We start from the raw sequence: 22,244 nt of genomic DNA on the forward strand, positions 1-22,244 counted from the left end.
GGCAGGGGCGGGCCGGGGTTCCCCGTTTCCCGCTCTGGGTTCCCCGTTCCCGGCGGGACGGGGCTCACCCGGTCCCGGTACCCGTGCTGTGAAGGCAGGGGCGGGCCGGGGTTCCCTGTTTCCCGCTCTGGGTTCCCCGTTCCCGGCGGAACGGGGCTCGCGCGCTCCCGGCAGTGCCCGGGAAGGCCACGTGGCTCCGCGCGACCGCCGCGCGCCGACAGCGCCCCCTGCCGGCCGTGCCCCGCTGCAGAGCGCGAGCCGCCCGCCTTGGCACCGCCCTGGTGGGCGGGGTTCGGCCGGCGCTTCGCGCGCTCCTATTTGGCGTGGCCCAGGAAAGGGGCGGTGCCTCCTCCTCACGTGAGCGGGGGCCGCGCGCTCTCCTGCCGGATGGCGCCCTCTGGCGGTTGGCGGCCTCCCGGTCTCGCCGCGCCGGCATGGAGGGCAGCGACGGCGGGGCAGCTCCGGGCCCGGCCGCGGCCCCGGGCGGCGAGGGCGAGGGCTGCGAGGGGCTGTGGGAGCTGCCGGTGGAGTGCTGCGAGAGGCGGCCCGTGTGCGGGCGCTGCAGGTGACGCTGGCGTGGAGCCGCGGAGGTGCCGCGGGGCCAGTGGGTCCCGCCCCGCTGGCCGTGAGGCGGCGCCGAGGCCCCGGGCGGGCGCGGGTCGGTGGCACGGCAGGGTTTGAGTCGCCCTCAGGGACACCCGCACGGAGCGGGTCGGTGGAGCAGGGTCTCTCTCGCTCGCCCTGTGCGCCCTCCAGCGCCTATGGCATCGCACAGTCGCGGAACGGGTCAGGCTGGGAGGGACCGCACGGGGTCATCTGGTCCAGACCCCCTGCTCAAGCAGGGCCATCCCAAAGCGCACGGCAGAGGATTGCATCCAGATGGTTCTTGGGTATCCCCATGACGGAGACTCCACAACCTCTCTGGACAATCTGTTCCAGATACAGTAGAGATGTTTTTCCTCATGTTCAGGTGGAACTTCGTGTGCACCAATTTCTGCTTGTTGCCTCTTGTCCTGAGGCCATCATGTCCCAAAGACAATGTACACATCTCTTGTGTAACAGTAACATGACATGAATTAACTGTTGTCCAAGGAGTTGGTAAATGTGGTGGGAAATACCTAGAGGCTCAACACAGAGATGGTGCTACACCTTTTCTCTGTATGCTCACCTTAGAAAAGCAAAGGGGAAGCAATGTGTCCCCTCAATGCCATGCAGCGAGGCACCTGAGGCTCAGTACATCTGGACAGTCTTTGGTGCTTTGTGAAAAGAAAATGAAAAACTAGCTTTACTTAACAGCTTTATGGCTAATTTTGAAATCCATTCAAACATTGGTTAATACAACTTGTGAATTCAGGTGTCTTTTTGAAGCAGACAGTGACTTACGGTCTTACAGAAATATCTCACAATCTGATTGTATGCTTATGTATGTATGTATGTACTTTTAGTAAAGCAAGTGCAAGTTCCTGAACTGAAATGCTTGTGCATAACTGCCAGGGAAAAAATGGTTCTCAGCACCTATACTGATTCATTTGTTCCTGGTCATTGGTGAAATGAGTGGAAAGGCATGTAATTTTGCTGACAGTGTAGTTGCAGTCTCTTTTCAAGTGTCAGAGTTCAGAAGCTTGCTGCTGGAGAGTTTCCTGTATGTAAGTTGTAATAAAAAATATGTATCATGCAAGTCATAGTATTTCAAAGTGTTCACTGTTAGAAAAAGTAGTCATAAGCAATAGTTGATGCTCAGAGATGAAAACCAAGCAGGAGAGTGACACTTGCCTTTTGCTGCCCTCTTTTTCTCTTTAGCTCAGAGAACTTCTTGAGCTGGATGTAATATTTTATATCCCCCAGTAAATACAGGGGGTTTTTTGATGTGAATTTCTCCAGTCCCCCTTGAACTCATGTCAATTCCATGTATCAGCAACATCTGGCTGGTTAGCAAGGACACACCACAGGCCTACAAACCACAGTGGGGAGGAATTATCTTTTAATTTATTTTGGCTGTGGCTTCCACCTTCCTCCCTTGCACATAGTATTTCAGGTATGAGCAAGCCAGCTGGAGATTTATACCTTGGGTGATGCATTTCTGTTTATATTTATAAGGATCCTTCCTCATCCTATAACTGCTTAGTTACCTAGTTACCTTTTGGGAACTCTTTTAGAAAGCCAGAGTTGGTTTTTGTTAGCTACAGCACTCTGTATTTATTGACCCTTTCAGAGATCTTAAATAGGTCTGAAAAGTAGGGTTCCCTTTTCCTAAAGCTATGCCAATTATTTTCATATAAACCATGTATTTTTGTAAGGTTCTAGTAACCATATTTTTATTTGAAATCTTCTTTGTTGAAGTAGTTTGGCTTTTTTTTTTTTTTTGGTTTGTTTGTTTTTGGTGGTTTGTTTTGTTGTTTTTTTTTTGTTTGTTTGTTTGTTTTTGGTAGTAGTGGCTTACTGCTCAGCATTTCTAGTCCTTACGTGCCAAGGAATTGGCTGAGTGAGAGTTAACCCACTGTCATCCCTTACTGAGCTTTTTAATGTTGAGTTCTTTTAAAATGCCTGTAGAGTACTTCTGTAATTGTTGTTTATTTTATTAGTGTGTTTCACAATATCTACTTCAGGTCCTTAAATTTTGAACAGATTCTCTGATGAGTCACATACAAAAATGGTTTCTAGAATAGGTGTCTCTCTGTTTTTTTTCATAGTAAATGTGATGCAAAATATTTGTTCAGCTCCTCATTACCATGCAGAATATTAAAACATCATCTTCCTAAAGAGCTGTGGATGAATTACATCTCCTTGTGAGGAGCATGGGAACAATGAGCACAGACACTGACAGAAATGTAGGGGCAGAGAAACCAAGGAGGATGAAAAGACCACAGAGCTACTTTTTAAGAAAAAAGGATTTTTTTTTTTTTTTTTTTGTGGTGGTAACAATGCAAGACTAATTTGTACATTCACTGTATTTTTGCAGTGTATCCCCTCCATGCTATTCTTCAGGATTATAGCTAAATTTTGCTTTACATTGATCATGACTTTCTGTGGCATGACTTGGAGTTGAAGTGGGTAACGCTGTAGCTTAGGGTGCCTCATGGGAAGCAATATTACCCTTAACAGTATCATGTTGGTTGGGGCCAGGTATATTTAATTGACTTCCTTAATTTTCTGAACTCTAGATTTTTGTTGTAAGGTTCCTTAATGAATGTGATTTAGGTCTGAATTCAGTACAAAAGCATAGAAGAATGGGTTCTCTTTAGCATCATCTGGTGATTTCTCAAGGGAACTGACTTCAGGTTCTGATTTTTTTTAGAAATGGCAAGAGAGCTGATTGACAACTTGCTAACAAGTGCTCAGTCAGTCAAGATGTGAAATAGAAATGTGGGAGTAAGGTAGATAAGTTTTCATTTTGGATAATGTGAATGTCACTTGAGTGTCCTGAAGGGACAGGATGTTTCTAAGTGTTATGTGTTGGAGACTTTTGATTGCCCATGGTGGTGGTGGGGAAAGTATTAGCATTTGCAATAGCTTATGGGGGAGAATTTGAATGGAATAATGTAATACAATTTTACATTTTGAAGGTGTTGTGTGTGTAAGTGCCAGTTAAAAAAAAGTTTAAAATGACCCTGCTTATGATTGGTGTTTCAGATGGCAAGCAGCTGATGCAAATGAGGTATGTACATCATACTGTTTTATTCTTGAGGAGAGAATTTAATACATAGTCTGTCTGCCAAAACCAAAAGGTTAGTGGTGATAAACTTTGAATGACTAACTTCTTAAGGCTTTCATAGCTAACTTAAGTATTCAACTTGTTTTCAGAAGTTAAAGCCCCACACCCAAACATTTAAATAGGAGAATAGGCTTAAAATAATTTCCAAATTGCTATTAGCTTGAAAAACAAAATGAGCAGGCCCCACAACTGAAGTAATGTAGGACAACAATTTGATTTTGTGTGTGACGCTGATAGTAATTTAACATTTTGAAATTGTGGACTTCCGTGGGTCAGATTTCATTGTTTTCTAGATACATGGTATTCTGTTGGGGGAAAAGCCTTTTATTAGTACAAGAGCCATGAATAGACTTCTTGCCACAAGTCTTGACTGTACATAGGAAAATTCCATTGTTATAGGAGAACTTCTGGGTAATATTTTCAGGAGAAATTATGACTTTAAACTGTGAGTATTATTTATCATCTCTGGACGTTGTTAGGTGTCATGTAGGCCATCACAAATACCCACTGATAACAGTCCTCTATATTTGCAGGACGGGTTTATGTTGTAGAGTTAGGTTAACAACAACTGGTATTTTCTCAGTTCTGCGGTTATATGTGCTGTGCTGCTGTATATATATTTCAAGAGTGGGGGGGAAGAAAAGGAGTAACATTAATCCTTTAATATAAATACTCCCTTTGCCTACATCTAAAATAATTACAGTGAATTTGAGTGCTGTGAGAGCTCTTGATAGCATTGATAATTCAATGATGACTTCTGATGACATGGTGCTGCTTCATATTTTGAGGAAAAATCTAATGTTCTTTTATAAGTGTCACATATTTGTTAATAATTCTGTTACGTCATATAAAGGCTGAGTCTGAAGAAGCAATTTGGGCTTTCTTCAGCACAATAAATACATGCATTTGCTTTATAACACACTGCTATGGTATTTAGGTGCAAACATGAATTTTTAAAGTTTGAGTAGCAGTTGCAGAAAGTGAAATATGCTTGCATTAAGTATTTTAGCAAGGGCTGTTGAAAGAAAACAGCTTCATAGCCTTTTATTACTTGTACTTTGGGATGATTTTTTCCATTTGGCATGTTTTTGTTATTGCTGTGTGGAGATGAATACCCATTTCCTATGAGGAAATAATTGTCAATTATCACCCTCACAGTCTGGCATACTCAGCTGGGGTTGTAGCCTGGTCACTCTGTCATGTCACCATTGCTGACATCACAGAATCTTACATACAGAATAGGTGAGGTTGGCAGGGACCTCTTGAGATCATCTTGGGTTCAGACCCCTCGTGAAGCAGGACCGGCTAAACCAGGTTGCCCAGGATTGTGTCCAGCTGGGTTTTGAATATCTCCAAGGACAGAGACTCCACAATTGCTCTGGGAATTTCTCCCAGTGTTTGATTCCATCTGTGTTCAGATGGAGTTTCTTAGTTTACCTGTGTGTTTTGCCTCTTGCCCTGATAGTGGGTGCTGTTGAGAAGAGCTTCATCTTCATTCCCTCCCATCAGTCATTTATACACAGTGATAACATGTTCCTTAGCCTTCTCTTTTCCAGGACAAAGAGTCCAATTTCTCAGCCTCTTCTTGTTCAAAAACTTCCAGTCTCATAGTCATTTTTAGCTGTGTGCTGAACCTACTCCAATAAGCTTGTTATGTTCTGGGAAGCCCAGATCTGGATCCAACACTCCAGACATGTCCTTAGTAGTCCTGAGTAGAGAGGAAGGATCACATCTCTTGACCTCCAGGCGGCGGTGTTAAATGCTGCCCAGTTTGCTATTGATGGCCTTTGCTTCAAGGGCAAGGACAGTTTGCTGGCTCATGATTAGTCTCTCTGCCAGTTTCTTCTCTATAGAGCTGTTTTCCAGCTAACTCTTGGTTCCAAAGGGTGTATTGGTGTCTGAGGCTGTTCTTTTTATTCAGGGCTTTGCATTTACCTGTGTTGAAATTCCATGAGGTTCCTTCTAGCCCAGTTCTCCAGTCTGTAAAGGTCCATCCTGCCAGAGGCCAGTATCCCCAGATAGGGTTCTTCTAGATGTGCACTGTCCATCCAAGGGAATGCATGGGTTGAATCCAGCTAAAACCTACTGCTGTTTTTGAAGTTCATTTTGTGTTTGTTCAGCTTTTGTACTATGCTAAACCATGTAAATACTTCTTCCATGCTGTTCTGGCTGGGTCAGAAAGATAATTGTCTCTATTGATTTTCTTGGGGTCAGGAAGATAATTATCTCTATCGATTCTCTTGGTGGAGGCCATTTACACAAACAGTTGATGCACAGAGAAGTTTATCTAAAGCAAAGGCCACCCTCCAGTCCCTTTGTATTGAAATAAATCCAGCTTCCTTTGTGATAGCCAAGGAGCTTCCTACATTTTTTTCTGAACTTTTCTTGAAAGGGTTTTTTTATCATCAGTCACACCTTTGGATGGCCACACTGCCGAGTACTAGCCACTCCTGTCAACTGTGAGCTTTCTAAAGGCGCGCTCTGTCCCAGCATACAGGTCAGTGGTGAAGAGTTTAAATGGTGTTAGCCCAGTATCAATGTCTGGAGTAGTCCACTAGCAGCTTGTCTCCAGCTGGACTTTATCCCACTGGTCATGCCCTCAGCACCTGGCTTTGAGCCAGTTCTTTTCATTGTCAGTTTATCTAGGTACTTTATCAGCTTGTCTAGGAGGGTGAGACACTGTCAGAAGAATTATCAAAGCTGAAGTGAACAACATCTACTGCTTTCCTCTCATCCACCAAGGTACTCACTTCACTATAGAGGGCCATCTAGTTGATCAAATGGGATTTTCCCTTTGTAGATCCATCTGATTACTCTCAATATCCTTTTTTTCTTGTTTGTTTAGAAATGGTTTCCATGAGGATTTTCTCTACTGTCTTGCTGGGGGCTGATGTAAGGTTGACTGACCTGTCCTTTCCTGGACCTTCTTGCATAGAGGAATGACATTAGCTTTCTTTCAGACCTCAGGAACCTCTCTTATCTGGAGATCATCAAAACTGTCCTTGTAATAGTGTCAACCAGCTCCCTTAACATGCAGAATGCTCCAAGAAGGATCCACCGCATGGCAAGGCTGAGTGATGGCGGCAGCACTGCTGTGATTCCCCTGCAGCTCATGGTGAAGACCCACAACCCATGGAGATCTGTGGTGGAGCAGAGCTCCATCTGCCACTCTTGGAGAACCCCATACCCAAGCAGGTGGATACCCAAAGGAGGATGTGGTCCTGTGGGAAGCATGGCTGGATTAGACTCCTGGTGGGACCTGTAGGGCAAAGAACCTGCATGGAAGCAGGTTTGTTGGCAGGACTTGAGATCCTGTAGAAGGGACCCACACTGGTGCCAGTTCATTAAAAACTGGAGCCAGGGGAAGGAGTCATGTTGGAGACGTTTGTGGAGGACTGTCTCCTGTGGGAAGGGACTCTGGATCAGGAGAAGACTGTGAAGAGTCCTCTCCTTGAAGAGAAAGGAGTAGCAGAGAATGTGTGATGAAGTGACAACACTGTTGAGGGTAGAGAAGCTGGGAGTGAAATTGAGCCTGGGAAGAAAGGAGGGGCGGGGAAAAATGTTTTTAGGATTTTTGTTTTGTTCTTGTTATCCTACTCTGATTAATAGCAAACCAATTTCCCTAAGTTGAGTCTTCACCTCCTCTGGTAGCTGGTGAGTAATTTCTCCCTGTCCTTGTCTCATCCCATGAGCCTTTCATTATATTTTCTCCCCCTGTTAAACTGAGGCGGGAGTGCTAGAGGCTTTGGTGGGCATGTGGCACCTATCCAGGGTCAACCCACCACTGACAGTAAAGAGACAATGGTGAATATGAGATTTGTCAGAAGAGCACAAGTAGCTGGTGATAAAACTTTGTTCTGAGATGAGGCAGAAACTGCCAGAGATAGTAATGTTTTGTAAGCATGAATTTGGCTTTCCAATTCTTAATCACATTCCAAAGTTACGTTATGGAGATGCTATGTAGTGTAGTCTGTGTGGCTATCTCTAGAGTGTCTGCAGCATCAGCGTTTGCTGAGAGAGATATTTTGGTACGTTAGTAGTGTTTTGCGGATATGTCTAAAAGAGTATGTGTGAAAAATTATTCTGTTGATGAAATAAGTCTTATTTTGCTTTCAGATTTTTTTGTAGAAGGACTTTGTAAGCGGCACAACTCCAGTTGAGGTCTGGGAGGAGGCAATTGCCTAGAAGGGAAGAACTGGAGAGAGGAACTGGTTTTTTTAAAGGGGTTGTTTCAGCTGTTGCTTCTAATAGAAGAGCGAATAAATTGTTCTGTGTGTTCCAGTATAGCTGAAGGAATCAGAAATTATTTATCTCTTAATAGGTTTTTGGTCTAAGGAACTGAATTTTCTTTCTTGTAACTTTTTCCTTTATTACTTTTCAAAAAATACTGTGCCTTTTCAATTCTGTTGTATCCTTGTGTTGACCCACTAATTGCTTGCATAGGTTTTCCAAAGTGTCGTCCGAACCTGGGGACATAATAACTAGAATGATGCTTTTGTAAGGTAATTTTAATGCAGAAAAGCCTGATAAAATATTTGAGGCCTTTTCACCTATAGGTAGTATTTCTTAAAAAAATAGCTAAAAGTATTTGTCAAAGATTTCTTATCTCCTTACTATGAATGTATTGTAAGCGTTTATTCCCAGCATTCAGTGAGTTTTATATAAATAGGGAATTCATCAGGGTAGATGTGCGGATGTATTTTTGTTTCCCTAAGTGTAGGTATATAGGCAGCTGAGAAGGTAAGAGAGACCTGGGTGCCAGTCAGGTGTCTGACCCTTCTCCAGGTCTTTGTCAGCCCTGTAGACAAAGTGAATCGCAAGAAGGACTCTGTTGCCATGATCGTATTTTTTGTTACTTGATTTATGCTTTCTTAGCCAGCTTGGGGGGGTGTTTGCATTGAGAGATCAGGAGCACTGCACTTAGAAAGCTAGAAAGTGAGTTAAGTTCTTAAGCAAGAAGGTGCTAGTGGCCTCTTGCCCCAAGTCTTGGAGTTGGTAATACTTCACTTGCCAGCAGAGAATCCAGCCACAAGACCACAGAACAAATTATTGTTTTGAGTTTTATGCTTGAACATATTAAGAGAAGATAATTTCTGAATGGTTTTACAGCAGATTGCAGATTATTTTATCAGTAAGTGCCTATTTTTGCAACAGCAGAAAGTTACTTTACAAACTGAAAATTTATTTCAGCATTAAGTGGTTATGTTGATTTTCTTGCCACTGGAGAAGCAGAGATATTTATGCTGTAAATATGTCAGCTCTTCTGAAGAGGCTAAGGAATTTGAATAAGACTGGGGGTGTGAACAGCAAAAGTATACAAACTGAAAGTTTCTTCCATTCAAGAGTTATCCTTTTTGCTTGATAGACACAAATGTCTTTTAAGTTTTTATTTATTTTCAATAGAAGATGCTCAAGGAGATTTGAGGAATTTTAAGAGGGGGTCTTGAACTTGCGTGCTTGGTAGTAAACGAGATGTGGAATTTACCAACTACAAATTAAGATGTAACTTGTTTGAAATTGATTAACTACAATATATGTAATCTATACCACATTTCAAGAAGAATAGCTAAAGTGGAAAAATTATCAAGCATTAGATTGGAAGTTCAGTGCCTTTTATAATCTTAACATGCTTCTGGTGATGTTGCTTTAAATGATTATAGTTTGCTCACTAAATTCTGTTACTTCTCTTGGCTAGAATTATAAATATCAAGCTAAACATTGTTTTTTTCTTCTGTGTTTAGCAGTTACTGTATATGCAGTAGTTTTTCATGCTAATGTTTCTTTGGTGTGTATTACCAATATTGAGTGGTGCCAGAGCTGTTGGTGAATTAAAGTTTTTGTGACTTCATTGTTACTTATTTCTGCTGCACTGAATTTCAAAGGCATTTATTAATTTCATACTATATTGTGATCAGATTAATGAGTAGTGACCTTTTTAGGGGGCTGGTTTTGTGCCTCAGCTGACTTGGTTAGCATACTTTTTTGATCTGTTGGTATTAAAAAAGGAAAGAGAATATATCAGGCTGGCCACATATGGTCCGTGGATAACTATAGGTTAATAGGAGCACACCCGAAGACAAGAATTGCATCAGAGAATAATCTTGTTAGTTAAAAAAATGTAGTATGTTTGATTGGCTTCTACTCTGTAATTACACCAAGCACACCTTTTCCTTGGGGATGGTAGTGCATTGTAAAAGAGGTCAAAAATGCTTCAACATTGATTAAGCCTTCTCAGTTTAATTGTAAGGAATACTAAAAAATACTAATGGTTATTTTTCTTGATTTGCTTTTGATTTTTGTAAACCTAGCACAAAGCAAAAACCTAAAAAAGGATGAGTTTTACTTTCCATTCTTTGGGGGTTACAAAAGTAGCTGAAGACTGTTATCCATATACCCAAATAAGAGTTGGTTTAAGTGCAGCAAATCCAGTGATTTTTCATGTGATATCTGGGGTTTACGTCTGATATTTGGCATACGTAAATTCCAGCTGCAGCGCTATCTCTTTTGAGGAGAGGCAGCCCTGACATATCCCTGAGTTATTTATTTTGTAGTGTGCTATAGAGCTATAGAGCTTGTCTGAGCCTCCTGTGACTAATTGGTCTTAATTCTGTCGGATTCTTTTCAGTTACCTGTTGTCTGTTTTTTCTTTCTTTTTTTTTTTTTTTTTTTTTTTTACATTTTCCCTCAGTTTGAGTTTTGTTTTTAAAAAACCTTTCGTGTAATTTCAGGTGCATCACTCAAACCTTCTTCCTTTGTTGAAACAGTATGCCTAGAATTTCTTAGAATTTATTTTTTCTTCTAAGTAATCTGAGAATGATTTATCAGGGTCATCTGACTTCTTCCACCTGATTTTTTTCTGATTTCTTTCATTGATGCAATTTTTTTTTGTTTTCCCTTTCAGCTGTGATAATTGTTGGAGTCTTCTCTGTCCATTTTAATGACTGTATGTCATTCCACTCCCTGATTTCCCATTCACATTTATCCCTTGCAATGTGTGTCCCTTTCTCATTTTTTAAAAGTCAAATTGTGTTTTGAACACTGGATTCAGTTTTCACTTGGCACTTTTATAGGGTTAACAGAGTTGTATTTTTGTTTCACAAACTCTGCTGAAATGTTTTTCATCAAAAACTCTAATGCTTTTTGCTTGGAACAAATAATCCCAGTTCAGACTCCTGGATCTGTCAGCCTAGTACTTGTCTGTGCTATTTCTAGAAGCATACCTGTTGAAATAAATAGGGCAGGAGATCTTTCTCCTTTTTAATGCCTTTATTGAAAATCAGCTTGGGTGGGAAGAACCGATGGGTCACACTCATACCGCCGCTGCTCCCATGAATGCCATGGAGGAGGAGCAAAAGTGCAGCTTTGTCCGCTGGTCAGCAGCTGGTTCGCTGGGGCTTCTGTCCGCACGAGAGCACCAGGAGATTCCCAGGTTTTCGGTTTGACATTCGAGGTTCTCTTTCCAGCCAACATCTTTTAGATTAGGGTGTGGGGTAAAAAGGGTCTTAGTGGACACTAGATTCTGTTCCTCACGTCTAGACATCGCTTCGACCCCTCAATTCCGTGTTGACTCGTTGTTTTTAAGGGTTTTTGCTAGGTTTGGTGAGGGGCTTCTTCATTTGCATGCCAACTCCGATGTCCCCTCCTCTTCACAGTCCATGTCTGCTCGTCTTCACCATCCAGGTGCCATCCTCCAGGAAGCAACAGGGTGCCACTCAACAAAAAGGGGAATTCCCAACCATCAACAACAGGTAGTTAACGAAAAACTATTAAGAACAGATGATTACCACAACAAACAGTTAGAACTCCACCCTGGCAGCAATTGGCTCAACCTGTGAGCTCTGCAACCTTTAAAAAAATGGGCAACTTTTCTACTCATAACAGTGGCCCCTCTTTTTCTTTGATCAGACTTAAACTTAAGCTCGCATCAACTGGCAATTTCTGACTCATGAGCATAGAATTTCTTTAATTTTTTTGTATTGATTATAAATTTCTTGAGCACTGTGGTAATCATGGTTACTTAACTTTATTACTTTTTTTGGTTTCTTCAGGTTAATTTTCTAGAGATCCCTAGGTTGGTCTGCATGGCAGACCAATTAATTAATTTTAATTAAGCAGGGAAAAAAGCATGGTAAAAAGAGCAAGCCAGCAAGCATAAACACGGTGACGAAAGCTACTTTTTTCCACCAATCTCTTTTGAAAGTCCATAGGTTATCCCACCAACTGGAATCAAGTGTAGGAGTCTGTTCTTGGTTACTTACATATGCTAGTTTTCTTATTTCGTTTGAGATGTTTCTAATGATTGTACTCTTCATCTCTAATACTGCCTGAAGCCTGATGATTCTGTTTAACATGGATATTGGGGTCTGATAACTCCAGGACTCATCTTGAGCCCAAGTGGCTGGGCCATAAGTCTTGATAATTTTTCTTGGGATCTGGACCTGGCTCTTACAACTTTGGATTCTTCCAATTTCTATTGCACTTCGCCTCCTCTGTTTGGTTTTTCTTAAATCATCGTATGTAGGAACTCCTAAATTTCATCCAGATTCTTTGGGTAATAAAAAAAAGCTGGTTTTATCATTCTAATGGTGCAACTGCCAGACCAGTCTCCTGGCAATTTAGTGTATGTTGTAGTACCACAAATCCAAAACAGATGTTTAGGGGCCCCCCAAAATGTGTTCTAAGTTTCTTTTGGGCATTCCCAATATTTAGAAATTTCTTTCATTCCCCAAAAGGGGTTTATCCCTTTTTCAGCACACTCATAAAGTTCATATGCTTCATGCTGGATGCACTTATTCCCTTCTGTTTTGTCAACAGACCAAAATTTATTTGGATCTCCTGGGAGCCAGTAGGTAGCAGAGTTTTTTACTGCTAAATACCTTTTACAAACCATTCTTCTTACTGGCATACAGTACCCCTTCCCTTTTCTTAAAATACCTTTTTCTCATGTTATTCTTGCTTTCAGATCCCATTGTTCTTTTCCCTTCACCTCTGTAACACTAAATTCTGGATTATTCTGTATCTAGTTTAAGATTTCTAACAGCCCTAGACTAATCCCTTCCCATGGCTAAATTTTGGTCATCTGGGTACTTCCACAAACCCAACAATTAGTTAGATTCAATTTGTGGATGATTTTTTCCACTGAATCCATGAATAGATTCTTACCTCGGGATATCTCTAACTGGTTTTGTTCTCTCATTGCTTTTACTATCTCTTTCTCTTTGACCAGATCTACCGGGCTTGCTTCAGTAGCATCATGTTCAAAGCACAACCAGGCTTCTCCTACAGGGCACTCCCAGGAGTTGCTCTCTAAAAGTGGAGGTATTCCAGGCTATCCAATACATTTTCTTATCCTCTTGACAAAGGACCAATTGGGAGAGGTTAACACAATTAGGGTTAAAATTGGTGTGGACTCTTGACAAGGAATTACTTCTTCCTCACAGAGGGGTTGGTAGCACTAATTGCACGGCTGTCCAGGGCTCCCCAGAGCACCACCAGCAATTAGAGCCATCATTACTACCCTTCCCAAGAGTGCAGTTTGGGTCATCTTGCACGACCTGCCCACCCAGCCTTGCCTCTTGGGGACTTTACTAAGAAAAAGCCTTCAAGCTCTTTAGAGTCCCTTCTACCTGCTTCTCTGGTTAAACCTCTCTTGGCTGGTCTTTCCTAATTTAGTTTCTCCTAGGGAATCATTCTGTAGAAGATTAACCTGGAGTCTTTGGTACTAAGTTGGGAGAACTTAACCAGAATTACTTAACAGTCTTTAACCTTTTTACAAACCTCTTTTAAACACAGAACTGTCTTATAACACTTTAAGATATGGTATGGTTCTGATACCAAACTCTTTTCAGTTCATCAGTCTTTTTGGCTCCTCCTTTTTAGAGTCAACTTTAAGTCTTTCGGTCCTTTTATAATGGTACAATCAGGTGAATTAGCTCGTGATGTGGTTGAATCCTGTCCTCAGGGGGTGAGAGAGGTGTGGAATCTGGTCCAATGCCAGAAGGAGAAACTGACATTGAATTCTGTCCAGTGCCCAGAGGCGAGACTGGTCCTTTTATTCTCATGATGTGGGTCCAACCCTTTTCTCTGATCCACAATGCCAAATTAGCAATGAGGAGTACCTGAAAGGGGCCTTCAAATTTAGGCATTAATGGTCCATTATTCCAGGATTTTATCAAAGCCCAATCTCCTGGGTTAATGTTATGTACTTTTGTGTCCAGAGGGGAAGTTTGGGGGAGATATCCTCTTTTTCTAAGTCCTTCTAGGGTTCTTCCAATGACTTCTAAATATTTTGTGGTAGCTTCTTCTCCTTCCAAGTAGTCTACTGTGCTATAGGGTGTTAACAAGAATGGCAGTCCAAACATCATTTCATAGGGTGAAATCCCTATATCAGACCGGGGTCTTGTTCTGATGTGCAAAAGCGCTAGGAGCAAACACTTTAGCCAATTCATTTTTGTTTCTTCGATCAATTTAGTCAATACATTTTTGAGAGTTTTGTTCATCCGCTCTACCCTCCCAGAACTCTGGGGCTGCCACGGAGTATGTATTCTCCATTTCATTCCTAAAGCTTCGATTATATTTTGCAATGTTTGGGCCATGAAATGTGGATCTCGGTCTGAGTCTATGGTGTTCACCATTCCATATCTGGGGATAATGTTCTCCAAGATTACTCTTGCCACGACCTGGGCTGTTTCCCTTTTTGTTGGGAAAGCTTCCACCCAATGGGTGAGATGATGTACTATAACCAGTAAATGTTTGTATCCCTGCGCTGAGGGCATCTCAGTGAAACCTATCTGTATGCCCTGGAAAGGTCTTAGAGGTAATTCCCTCCCTCCAGGTGCTACCTTTCTCATAACTTTCTGGTTTACTTTTTGACAAATTAAACACTTTTTTGTAATTGCTTTTGCCAGGCCATATACGCCTATGCACAGGTTATTTCTTAAGAAACGATCACACAATCTTTGGATCGTGGGATAGAGTTTCTTGCCCCCACACTTTCTCTAGCTACAGTAGCCATGATCCTAGCCTTGGCGTTTGCTCTTTCTTCTTCCCTCCTTAAATACACCTTCAATGCTTCTCTCAATAACTCATTAATGTCCTTCTCTTGCCAATCTTCAATCTTTTCCAGTTTTCTCCATATATCTGGCCAAGATTTGGTAACAAACTAGACTTTTAGTAGCACTTGACCTTCTGGGGTGTCTGGGTCTATTTTAGAGTACAATTGGAAGTTCCGCTTTAGGCGATTAAGCCAAGCAGCAGGAGTTTCTTCTCTTGTGCACCCTCAAATGCCAATTTGGTATTAGTTCCTTTGGGAACTGACTCTTTGGTCCCCTGAATTATCAAAGACCTATATTCTATCATGGCCCTCCTCCCTTCCTCCTGATTAGAGTTCCAGTTGGGATCTGTTAGTGGCAATTTCTGTTCACCTGATGGCACCTGGGGTCCCGGACGGTTGTCTTTCTCCCAAATTCTTATGCCAGCAACTTTAATCATCTGGACCTCTTCTGGTGAAAAAAATATATTTAAAATGGAATTCATCTCCCCCCAGGTGTAGATATTTGGACCTAAGAATTGATCCACTTGATTGGCCATGCCCACTGGGTCCTCAACTAAATTCCCTAACTCTTTCTTGAATCCTCTCATCTCGGAAGCAGTTAGAGGAGCATTCACAAAGCCAATTATTTATTCCAAAAGTCCAGTTTAATGAAATTGAAAGTAGGCAAATTGTGCACTAGGAAGACAATAAGTGGGTTAAATTAGAATGAATATGAAATGTTCAGGAATTCAATATTTTGATGCTTTTGTCAGATAGTGGAACGAAAATACTCCTGATCTAAAAAGCACCTAGAGTTTATGGGTTAATTACAGATGCCAAACAGTCTGAGGAAATCTACTGCCAGAAAAGTTAATTAGAGATAAGGCTAGTTTTGTTAACAATGGATTGTATTCTTAACAGCTGTAAAGTGGGAAATCAAGACAGTGGTATTTTATAAAAAAGGATGATCCAAAAAAGTTTCACATTTATGATTCCAAGGTTCTTATGGTTTGCTATGTATATGAAATAGTAGCAGTTCAATTCAATTTTATAATGTATGGAACTTGTTTTTCCTGGTATTTTTGAATTCAGAATTACACTTAAGCAATTTAGGAATAAGCTGCCTTTCTTCCCCCTCCCTTGATTTATTAGAATTGTTGATTAGAAACTTCAGAAATTCTCTTTGTTAGAATTTTCAACAAATGAAGCTGTAAGGCTGTAAAATCATTATAGTTTATTTTGTTTCTAATAGAAGAGCTTGTTAATTGTACTTTCTAATAGGAAATTTCTTCATTAAAATACCAAAGAAATATCAATGAATTCCAATTGTGCTGATTCTTCTGGAGACCTATGTTAAGTTCTCCTTGAGCATCAAAGTTCTTTTAAAAATCCTAATGCATGAAAAGCAGGCAGCTAATACAGTGTATAAAGTTGATTTTAAGTGCCTTTTAGAATATGTCATCTCCACATAGGTTAAAAAATAACCCCTCATGTACACCAAGCCTACTTACACCTATGCCTTACAAAAGTGAGCAGGGATGCTGATGAATATGTGCTTTAAACTCAAGTGGTTTTAAAGATATCTAGGCACCCAAATATCGTGGAGCTTAAGTCTTTAAAACTGCTTCAGTAATGTCTTTGATGTTTATAATGGCACAGTGGATATAATCTGTCAAAATCTATTAAGCTGGTTATTTAATATAACTCTATTCTGATTTAATATAACTCTATTCTGAGCCACTGCCTTCATTTTGTATTCTGTCCACCTTGGCAAATGCAGATTTTGTAACTGTTGGCAGAGGGGCCGGGAGGAATTTAGTAGGGGCAATATCAGAGGCCTAATGAAGTCATGTACCACTAAAACAAATGTGGGTAGGGGACAAATGGAAGAGGAGCACACCCTTCTTTGACAAACTGGTTAATGGATTTAACTGTCTGTAACCATGATGACAGGTTCTGGTTCTGGAGTAGGGGGTGGTTACCTTGGTCTGAATTTAAGAATATTAAGGGAATGTTTGGGACCTTTCTACGTAAGTCAAGCTGGGAATATACAGACTAGGTAATAGGTTTACAAAACAAACAAAATAAAGAGGCCTGTTGAGCTCAAGCAATCCACAGTTCAAAGCAGGAGAGGTCTTTGTGCGGGTTTATGCTGCGGGCAGCGCTATTGAACGTGCTCCCAGTGCCCAGGCGGGCGGGGTGGAAGGCGTGCGCAGCCGTGCAGGTCACAGCCAGGTGGAGGGAACAATGCTACTGCAGGAGGTTAGAGCTGCCGTTCAGAGAGACGCTGACAGCTGTCTGGTCATGAGGAACCTCAGGAAATTCAGCACATTCGAAGCTCAGTTCCCAGGGCTTAACGAGCCCCGGTATCACTGTCAGCCTGCGTACTGGCCTGCAAGGGAGCCACATGCAGCAGAGGTGGGCAGCAGGGTCAGCAGCATCCCCTGGTGGGAGAAGAGGCCCTGTCCTGTCAGTTTCAATCAGAGTGTAGCTGTGTTTCAGTTTCACAAAAAACGAATTTAACTTTCTGAGAGTGGTTAAATGCTAGAGCTGGTTGCCTGGTGAGACTCTGGTAGGCTAACATCAGTTAGCTCAAGGCCTTTGAAATTATGTCTGCTTTGAGTCCAAAGCTGTCCAATTCTGAATTATTTTATGAGTCTGTTTATAGCTTTTTACTGCTGTGCTCTGTTTAAGTTAATACCAGTGGCCTCTCAGAGCATGATACTTTTATGAGCGCAAAGTTAGCTATTAACTGTTGTGATCCTTCTTATTCCTGTCAACTACTTAATGGGGTACTCAAGTGAAGTCTAACCTTGTTTTTTGTTAACTTTTATAAGCATGCTTGCTAAATATATACTATACTAGTAATAAAACTAATGTTTCCAAGTTACACAAGAAAGTTTCATCTATGCAACAGACTTCTAACTTTCTTATTTTAAAGAAAGCGTTATTGTGGGGTATTTTTTCCTAGGACCTGAAGCCTGCAAAGCACGTTGAGTGGTAAAAATCACTCTGGTTCTGAGGTTTGATATGGTGACTGCTATATTAAGCATTAAAAAACACTTGTGCTGAATTGATTGTTTACCTTATAAAAGCAGCATCTTTCAGTATCTGGAAAATGCTTTAGAACGGCTTAATGAATTTGATGCCTGGTTAAATAAAAGAGATACTCTGTATTCTGTAAAAATAAACACATTTTAAAGAAATAACTTTTTACTGTTAAGTAACAGGTATGCTGTTTTAAAATACATTATTTTGTTACATTATATCAGGAAACTGACTACTTTTTAATAAGATGGATGCTAGATCAGAAGCAGTGTATTTGGCAGAACTGCTGTTCTTCATTAAAAGGACACTAGAGTGCAGTGTGGCATTTAAAGTGCTCTCACAGCTAAGTGGCATCAGGAAATCTGAACAGAACATTGCACACGGCCTTTTTGGTATTGTTTTATATTGATGAGTTATACTGAAGTTTTCTGAGTGTCTAAATACAGCTCCATTCTACTACCATCTATGGCAGAAATGAATATTATACTAGAATACTTTTATTGACTATTCTATTTCATATTTAACCATTTTCCCCATACAGTTTATTTGTCATATACTCTAGTAACTGTGTTTTTGCTTGCATTCAGTTAGACTGCAGAATCTTTCTTTTAACAGGAATATCTATTCTTTAAAGGAGTTTTGTCTGATAGACATTATCTACTTTCATGTTAATGCTAAATATCATTTAGGAAGGGAATACTGTTTGTGCTCTGTTTTACCATAATAAATTATAACAATACCTTCATTTAATAGGGTTTAAGAATTTTTTTTTGGAAGGAGTAAAGGTTAAATTCATAGCTGTAAGTGACAGGATATAGCATTGTTGTGTGGATTGAGAAACATAAGAATTTAGCTCTTGTAACTTCTGAAATATGTGTGGGGACTGATCCTGCTTTCATTAAAAATCGACTACAGAATTCCCTTGACTTCATTTGGTGCAGAAGTGAGCTTTTAATTTAGCTTCCTTTTTTTATCTGCTTGTTTCAAACTAGGACTCAGACTTGGTTTTGTTATTAAAAAATAAAGTATATATTTCAATAGGTTCTGTGTTTAAAATACTATAGTGAAGTTGCATGAGAGACCTATTTTTCAAATGTGGAATGACCTATTCCTTTTGTGGACATAGAAAGGGCAGTTTTATTGAAACTTGGTCAAAGTGTTTTGAAGATACTGTTGCTCATGTAATTCAAATTTAAAACTGAAAAAACCCCATAAGCTGGGAAATAGAAATATAGTGTTAGAAGTTCTTATTCTTGGATGGATAGATTTTTGCAATATTACCCTTAATGAAAAGTTGATTAATAAACTTTTTTGATCAATAAACAAGAAATAACAAAACAACAGTGCAGGAAGGTTTCAGGTAAATTTAACTTGAGATCTGTAGACTGCATTTATGCAGCTTCAGTTGCTGTTTGAGCCCCTCACTGCACCTGGAATGTAGTGTCAGTGGCTCCTGTTAACAGTATCTTAATCTCAACTTCCCTGTCTCACTAAATAAGTTTTAATTATGAACCTTTATTATACATGGGGTGCTCAAGAACCTGTGTTCCCTCACAGCAAGCTACCAGACTGAGAAGAAGAGGGAGAGTCAGCCACAGTTTCTGAGAGTCATGTGCAGAGGGGCTCTTTGTGCAGGCATGCGAGGGACTACCAAGCCTACCAGACCCAAGATGATGGTGCTGTATTCTTGAAAATGTTCTCTCTTTTTTTTTTTTTTTTTTTTTTTTTAATTTTTTCTTCTTTCTTGCTTGGATTGGTGGGTTCCTCTCTTCCCTGGGAAATTCAGGACTTTTTCATGAGATGTTTTGGTTACACAGTCTTTCTGCTTTGTCTTTTCTTGTGGTAGCATCTGAGCTCATGAAACAGATTGAGAATTATAAGCTGGCAATGTAAGACTTGAGTTTAACTTCTTAATGTCTCAATGGCACACTTTAAATGCCATTATTGCTTCACCTTCTTCAACAGATTTTAAGCTCTTCTAGCTGTCTGGCATCAAGCTTGTCAGGGTGCCAGGTATTTTGCCAGACTGTAGAGCCAAGATGCATGAAAATGTCAACAATCTCAGGCTCATTAGTTTTTGTCTTTCCTGGCCTTTCTGTAATGACTGCAGTGCTGCATAAGCTAAATACTATTTTATTTATTTACTCCTATTAGTTCCAGTGGAAACCACAGCCAACTTTAATGCAAACAGTTAAGCTGCAGAAAGAATGTTCTGCTATTGATTTGTTAATTTAAGTTATTTACAAAGAAAGCTGCCTGCCAAAGTCTGCTTTCTTGTTAAAAGTTCAGAAAATGATACAGTGTGGATATTTTTTCTTTTCTTCTTTGCACCTTTTGTCTTCTAAAGCACTAGAAGATACTTGTTGCATTGGATATGTTTTGATTAGGCTTGTAAAGCTGCTGTGAACATACCAGGCTGAAAAAAAAAATCCCAAGCTAACTTGTTTGTCCTTTATTTATGATTTAATTGGTCAGGCAGAAAGGTTATTTGCCTTGGGAAATGGACACATGAGAACACAACACAATTGAAAAGTCTTTAACAAGGTTTGTGCTGCCTTTGTCCACATTTTTGAAATATATTGATTTTTCTCTGCATACTTTCAGCATAAGAATATGCAGAAGGTCACTCATTAAGGATAGCATACTCTTACAGGGTTCATACACATGCTGTACTAAAGAATCTACTAATTTTGTTGGGTAACCTGTTGATTCCTATTGTAGTGTCAAAGTCTAAAGGAAATGTCCAAATTAACTTAAAATTCTTCCAGTATAATTGCATGTCACTGCAGTGTTATAAACTTCTCCATAAAAGCCACTTCACCCATAATTGGTAATTCTCCAGATACTATGTCTTCAATATGTGCTGCTGCTACTACTACTGATGATGAGGATAAAATCTCTTGTACTATTTACTTCGTGTTGAAAACCGCTGTGAAAAATATGGTAATGCAAAATAGAAGTTCAAAATGATGCATAAGCTACCAGATACTTGGAAGGAAGTACTTTTCTTCATTAATTTTAGATTTTTTTTTTTACAAATAGACATTTTCTAAAGAGAAATGTAAGCATCTATTTATGTATGTATGTTTATTTGCCTAATTTCTGAATAACTGCACTAACTAATGTAGTTTTCAAAGAAATAGGAAGGTTTTCTTTAATGAGAACTCAGAGCTTGTAATGAACTAAGTAAGTGACTGCTTCTGTCTCTTAATTCTGGAAAGTTGCCTTTTTAGTCTTAAATCGAGGGAAATAACATCTTGCAATCTTTGTAAGTAGGGCTTTTAAAATATATTGCTATAGTTGTTCCAATCCAGATCAGTTGAACTTTGACTGAAAATCATTACAAGCTGATCGTTGTTTGGTGCTGAAGAAGAAATGAGTTAGTGATGTAATCCTGTTTCTAGTAGCTGGCTGTCAATTGCTGAAAATTTAGCTGTTTTTGAGATACATGTGTTGCTTTTTTTCCCCCCGGTAGGAGCTCAGGACATAATCCCTGAAATATATTGGGTTGCTCTGAAAATAAATGTTAAAATGAAACCACATATAGTCTTTGTTCTTGTTTTCAACACTTATCTCGCTGAGCTTTATGTTCTCCTGCTGAGTGTAGGAGCTGGATAATGGTCTACTGCTTTTTTTTTTTTTTTTTTTTTTTTAATGGTGATTTGTGCCAGTAAACCATACTCAGAGCAAATGGGTCAAACATGAAGTTCTGTGGTGGAGAGCTAAATAATGAATAGCAGGTGCCTGGGGATCATCATAATACTGGGCACCTGTAGAATGATATTTGTAGCTGGTGGAATAGTGGTTTTGTGATTTTCTGAACTCAAAAGCATATCTTCATGCTTTAGTAACTTTTGACAATGGACAGCTTTTTATTGCTGTGAAATTCTCCCCCTGCCCATTATATGATGCAACATAGCTGTTCATGAAACAGATGTAAATAAGTGTTTCTTTTTGCCCTTAGTCTCTGCTGGTATTCTTTGATGCCTCTGTGAATTAACTACCTTATTCTTTGCTCAGGTTTTCTGAAGTCCAGTGCTCTGGGCGAGGCCCAGGACTGTTTCAAATTTACAAGACAGCAAAGTTTTCAAATTGGTTGACTATGATGGAAAATCAGTGTTTTGCACCAGTGGCTGTGGTTAGAGTGGAAAACAGAAAGAAGGGCAAGGGATGTATCTTCTCCCCATATCATGTAGGAGCAGGAGAACTGCTAAGAGTACCAACTCTCAGCAGTTCTCCTGCTCCGACATGGAATCTGAGAAATCTACAAGAAATCTGAGTGCTAGGAAATAGTTCTGTGATCTCCTAGCTGCTCACTAGTACTGTGTGCTTTGTTGAGAGGCAGGGAGATGACTCTGTCTTCCTGTCCCCATTCTGAACCTATTTCTGTACCTCTTCTCTGAAGTATCTCTGACCTCATCCCATTGCCTTTTCCCTTTGCTGTATCCCTTG

At 40.3% G+C, this 22,244-nt stretch overlaps 1 protein-coding gene across 1 annotated transcript in view; it reads left to right on the forward strand.

The window, feature by feature from the left end:
* Positions 1-434: 434 nt before the first annotated feature.
* The window catches only part of DTWD2 (DTW domain containing 2), a 66,755-nt gene continuing 44,945 nt past the window's right edge, over positions 435-22,244 (forward strand). The window contains exon 1 of the mRNA XM_036403980.1: positions 435-565. Coding sequence (XP_036259873.1) covers positions 435-565 — 131 coding nt within the window. The remainder of the gene's footprint in view (positions 566-22,244) is intronic.

This window comes from Molothrus ater, chromosome Z (assembly GCF_012460135.2).
Source record: "Molothrus ater isolate BHLD 08-10-18 breed brown headed cowbird chromosome Z, BPBGC_Mater_1.1, whole genome shotgun sequence".
In the NCBI taxonomy this organism is placed as follows: Eukaryota; Metazoa; Chordata; class Aves; order Passeriformes; family Icteridae; genus Molothrus; species Molothrus ater.